Raw genomic sequence first — 6,219 nt, forward strand, 5'->3', positions numbered from 1 at the left:
AGGATGGTAATGCGTTCGTAACAATATTTCCCTTCGTTCCCTTCAGTAGTGCCACAATATAATCTTGGTAACATTGGTTAACCGTTCAAGGAAGATAACTACGTGGCAAACCAAATAAGTGATAGCGGAAAAGCAAAATCTTTGGCTAAAATAGTTTTAGGATTCAATTTGTCTGTGGTTGTGGTGTTCCGATATTAAGGTAATTGTCCATCACAGATTCATTGGTTCATTGTCATTTGTAACACAGTATTATCCTCCAACAAAGTTTTGAAATTTATAAAATAAAATTTGTACTGCTGTTACATAGACAAAGTCCCTCATTTCTATATTTCGGGCCTAGACATTTTTTAATCCGCATTGTCTGGAAATATGAAAGAATTTTCTTGCCCAGAAATAGGAAGCAGTAACGAATATTTATGGCTGATCTCTTAATAAGGAGTTCTGGTATTATCATATCTATCCATGCCAATCACCCACAAATAGTTTCTAAACGAAAAGATCGATTTTCATGAAACGTAGTGAATGCCATGCCAGGGTTACTCAAAGTTCGTAATTTTCAATTCCCAGCCGTCAGTACCAACATGGCGGCCATGCGTACCTATATAGTGGGAATGTTATTATAATGCCACCCAGTATTTTATGCCTTTTTTAAAATAGAGTTCTGTTGGCTCCTTATTTATGGAGAGCATAACATGGTGACCTTGTGATATTTGTTGACATGACTGTTCACCCATAATAACCAAACATGTGAAATTGGGGTGGTATAGGTCATAAACATATCTGCAGATTTTTATTAAATTCTTTTGGGGGGATTGAATGTTTTGCAATGGTGTGAACCTTGAGCTTCTTTTTTGTCAACTCTTCGAAGTGGAAATCAACATCATCAGGAAAGTTTTACAAATAATTATTCCTTTACCTGTATGGTAATAGACATAAATGTGATGTTGTATACAAAATTTAACATTTACAAGTATATATTAAATTATTGTTACAGATGGTGTTGACTTTGTATCACTTCCCTCCTAGCTTCCCATCAAGAGCAGCATTGCTGGTTGCACGTGCGGTTGGTGTAGATGTTACAGTGAAAAACCTTAATTTGTTTGAGAAGGAGCAATTAAATCCTGAGTTTACTAAAGTGAGTACAGTACAAATTTTTTCCCATGTATTTATGGGCATGTTTTACAAGCGTGTGTGGGAGTCATATATCTTTGGCTTTCCCTCAAAAATAGCTCCATCTAGGAGAATAGATTGTCATCTGACTATCTTATGCATTCATGGAATGTAATAAAGATGTATGCTTGTATTAAATTTGGTATTTGTAATTATGGTTGAAATTTATCATTATTTATTTCTGTTGAATAGGACAATATGGACTGCCATTGTAAAAATGCCAAAGTGTTGATTATCTAGCTGCAGAAACATGGGGCATTAATGCATAGAAACAAGGCGTATGTTAATTGCATGTACCTCACCACTGTAATTTTCAGTGATATTATTTTGTTATTGTGTCATTTTGTTCTCTCTCTCATTCAGTTTTTTTTATTTGCAGATCAATCCCCAGCACACTATACCTACTCTGACAGATGATGAATTTGTTATTTGGGATAGGTAATACTAGCTTCTTAGTACAAATAATTCAGATACAATGTTCACATGTCCATCAGTGTTGCATATTTATGTAATGGAATCTGACCTTGGTACCTTTCTCACAGGTTCAGCTACTCACATTCACACAGCGGTCATAGGTCATGTTACTGTTCCATTTTTTAGACTTGGTACTTTATCTTACACATTCCACAGATTGTAAGAACTATTCTCAATTTTGTTTTCTTGACCCTTATGCCTCAAATGAGAAAGCTGAAAATAAATGTTTATATATTTTCAGTGTACCAAATCAGTATGTTACATGTAATAAAATACTGAGCTGCTTATGTCATTGTTCTTTTTAGCCATGCAATTGCTAGTTACTTAGTGCGCAGCTATGCAGCAGATGATTCATTATATCCACAGGATCCAAAGCAGAAAGCGATAGTGGACCAGCGACTGTACTTTGATGCAGGAACACTTTTTCCAACAATCAGAGGAATATTTGTAAGTGCTAATGTGACTAGTAACTTTGTTTCCTCTTATAAGTTCTGAGTCTCTCACCCCCTGATGGCTTCCACATTTCTTGCTATGGAATATTTTCACCAGAAGAAATATTGTTCCACCAATAACTTTTAACCCCCATTTTTAGGCTTGTGTAACTTTTTTTGTTCCAAACAACAAATGCTTGTTATCACTATAATTTTTTCTGACATTACTTTCATGGAATCATCATCCACCAAATTTGTATCAGTATGAATGGTAGTAAGCGCCGTATTATTTACCACTATTATAAGCAGATACAAAGAGGAGAAACGACAAAACCGTGGTGGATACTGAACTCTGCATGTTCAGCCCATCATAATTCTCACAATATACGAGGCGCGTCCTCAAAGTAAGTTTCCCTGGGGCCGTTTACAGAAACAAAACACAATTTCATGGAAATATTTATTGCAACAGATACAGCAAGTGTCCAGCTATTTTTCAACATATTCGCCACCGGAATTGAGACATTGGTCATACCGTGGGACCAACTTTTGAATACCTGTGTCGTAGAAGTCTGCCGCCTGGGATTGGAACCACTGTGTGACAACCATCTCCGCCTCTCTGTCATTCTCAAAACGCTGACGCTGACCGGACAGGAATTTCTTGAGGTGTAGGAAAAGATGGAAATCACTGGGAGCGAGGTCCGGGCTGTAGGGTGAATGATTAAACACCTCCCAGCTGAACTCCTGCAGGAGACTTGCTGTCCGTCGAGCCGTGTGCGGCCTAGGTTATCACTGGCCGCACTTCACAGTCGGCGGGAGCTGGAATAAGAACCTCCATCTTCAACAGCTGCAACGATGCTAATGTGAGAACGCGGGAAGTTCCGTAAGTGCATGCGCCATGCTACGTCATTGCTCTATCACGTACGCACAGTCGCTTCGCACAATATAAGGTTTGCTAGCTGTGGGACGAGTGGGAAACTTACTTTGAGGACGCGCCTCGTATCAACCAAACTAAATTTTACTGAGGAACGCGTCCCTATGTATTGAAGAGAGAAACAGTTTTTGTGTTCGTGCTTCATGTAATTATAGTAAGGTGAATTTATTTCAGTTTCCAGTTATTACTCTGGGGAAAACAACGGTAGATGAAGATCAAAAAGCAAGTGTTCAAGAGGCTCTCTCTTTCCTTGATAAGTTTCTGGAGGGTGGCTCCTGGGTAGCTGGGAACAAAATGACTATTGCAGATTTTGCCTGTGTTGCATCTGTGTCCAGCATTGTGGTAAGTTCACAGTGCTGCTACTACGGCTGCTGTTTTATTATTATTATTATTATTTTGCATTTTCTTATATTTATTTATTTTTCCAGAACCCAAGGTTACATTTGGATTTAACATTTTACATTCTAATTTTTCTTCTCCATTCTTGTCTGTCTGCCCACAAATTCTCTTTGATGTTTCTCTCCCTCATTGATGATTGAATTCCCTGTAACCAGGTGTTTGGAGGATGTCGTCTTTTCCTTCTTCCAGGAAAAATGTATAAACATTGTTAAACCGGAAATATATAATATATATATATATTTTTTTTATGGAAGATAGGAAGTAACAGGAGGCTGGAGAAAATTTTATAACGAGGAGCTTCATAGTTTATACTATTCATCAAATATTGTTGTGGGAGGATAACATTAATATGAATTATATAGAAACATACTGAGAATGTGGATTGGATTCATGTGGCTCAAATTATTGTCCAGTGATAGGCTCCTGAACACATTACTGAACCTTTGGGTTTCTTAAGAGCCCAGAAATTTCTTGGCCAATTAATTGTTCTAACAGGGAATTAAAACGTACAAAGGTAGGGCATCCTTCAAAGGCATAACATTCATACTAGGTTTTATGAAAGTCTGAAGACATTTACAGTCATTAATGAGACAATATAAAATAAAGTAGACTAAACATGATTTTACATGTGAGGTTTGAATTTGAGGTTTATTATTTTACAGGGACTTGGCCTGGATATAACAGCCCACAAGAATGTGACTGCTTGGCTTGCTCGTTGTCGCTCAGAAATGCCATATTATGAAGAAGTGAATGAGTCAGGAGCTGAACAAATGAGAAAGGCATTTCTTAGTCGCCTTCAGGGCAATAAAATTTAATAGTTTCTGTCTGACAAACAAGAAACAAGGAAGTGGTTGATAAACAGACATTTGTATCACTTATGAAGTGGGAAAATGCTAGAAATTTTAAGCCAATGTAAAACATTTGTTAAAGAGATGAATGCCAAGTACAGCTCCAATAAAAGAACAGATAATTAATTGTATTCTGTTAAAAACTTACAATTTTGCTCTAGTGCATGTCGTCGTACAAGTCCAAGACAATCAGTAGAGGTTGTAACTGACGGCATCAAAACAGAAACTTGTATACATTTATACAGAATGTGGCAGGGAAAACTGACGGTATTGAAATAAAATTCAATTCAATTCATTTATTTAAATGAAACAAAAATAATATTTTTAACTTCTGTTTTTAACAAAATGAAGAACATCACAAAGCATTTAATGCACATAAGTTACTTATTAAAAATTATTTCAATAAGATGACTTCAAACCTGTATACACTGTTGTACTCTTTAGTGCATATTCCCCATCACTTGTGTTATCTCTTCTGGTACTACTGCAGTTTCTTCTCTAATGTTCTGCTTCAATTTAGTGATTTGTTCCTCTAAATTTTATCTGTATTTTTGTACATAACTGTCTCAGAATCAACGTTCAGGATAATTTAATGATAGAGTCATTAAATTTTCTGAGTCTAGGTTGGGAAGGAACAGGTCTAGAAGACAACAGACAGATGGAGAGACTTGGTTCCTAGATGAACCACATAAAGTGGAAATACCTTGGGAAGAAGTAGAACAGTTGTTATAATTAAAAAAAGTGGAAAAATTCAGGTACCTGTGAACAAATATTGCAAAAAATCATGATTCAGAGCAGAATGTATGCTGAAAATACAATTTAACATACCACTCCTTAAGAATATGATACACATGCAGTGTGTAAAGCAAGTTCCTCTTGATTACTCTCAACTCAGAATCATATCTACTCTTATTAATAGGGCAAGATTATATAAAACAATCACCAAACTCCAATATAACTTTCACTTACCGATTTTTCATGAGATGAGAATATGTCTGTAGGCCAATGTGTTGATCCAGAGTTAATTTGTACTCTTCACTTGTGTCCTACAACAAAGGAGGATGATCAGAGTTCAGCTAACATATGCCTTCTTTATGTTTAGAACAGCTACCACTAAAGAACAACATATTATATCAGTAAAACCTGTCATACATTAATGGTGAGGGAATAATAATTGAAACTAAAAATTATATATGCTAAATAAGTTTTTAGTTCCTTTCTAACAATTAGCATTTTGAGGTTATGTAAGAAACCTATATTTGTACAGCTCTGTAAATTAAATATAATCTTGATGTATCCTATAAAATGTTCATTTATTTTCAGTTTCTTTAACACTATCAGCTGCTCATATCACTTTGAATCAAGTGATATGTAAAGGTGATTATGAGTGGAGATTTAAGTATGTGGCATGTAACAGTATCGGCCTGTTTGAAGCCCCTTCCTGGCATTCACCTGGCTTAACTTTGGAAAAAAATGAAAACCTCATTCAGGATATCTAATGGACAAACAATATTAGAACCAGATTTTTCGTTAGACACTTTATTTCTGAACTAATTTGCTTAGTGTGAAAAATTATTACATACTAGAGTATTACTTTCCAACTGCTTGATTCCATATCCTTCCACATTCATCATCTGTGATGAACCCATCATCTAATGCTATATAACATTGTTAAATATGCCTCTTTATTACACAAACAGTGAACTGTCAACCCACCTTGTTTTGCAAATAATTGTGGCAGATTTGCAAGAGGTCCCCAGTTCTTGCACACAGTCTAATACCAAACCTCTGTAGTAATTCTACACCTTGATACACTCCATGTAATAGCCACTTTCCCATGGATGAAATTAAATTCTTTCTTTCTTATCTTCCTCCACTTTCAGTGATGTACAGGAAGTAAAACTGAGATCCATAGCCTGATAAGCTTTATTGTGTTACTAGTGACTTGCAGTGTCAAAAGTAAGAA

General features: G+C 35.9%; 1 protein-coding gene across 1 annotated transcript; it reads left to right on the plus strand.

The window, feature by feature from the left end:
• Nucleotides 1-48: 48 nt before the first annotated feature.
• On the plus strand, nt 49-4,384 carry LOC110831483 (glutathione S-transferase 1). Its single transcript, XM_087343673.1, has 6 exons — nt 49-199; nt 995-1,135; nt 1,550-1,608; nt 1,950-2,091; nt 3,181-3,348; nt 4,068-4,384. The coding sequence occupies exons 2-6, from the start codon at nt 995-997 to the stop codon at nt 4,218-4,220; spliced, it is 663 nt and encodes a 220-aa protein (XP_087199799.1). The 5' UTR covers nt 49-199; the 3' UTR covers nt 4,221-4,384.
• The last annotated feature ends 1,835 nt before the right edge of the window (nt 4,385-6,219 follow it).

This window comes from Zootermopsis nevadensis, unplaced genomic scaffold, assembly GCF_977971745.1.
Source record: "Zootermopsis nevadensis isolate Lab colony 2312 unplaced genomic scaffold, Znev_1.0 Znev_ptg000006l, whole genome shotgun sequence".
In the NCBI taxonomy this organism is placed as follows: Eukaryota; Metazoa; Arthropoda; class Insecta; order Blattodea; family Termopsidae; genus Zootermopsis; species Zootermopsis nevadensis.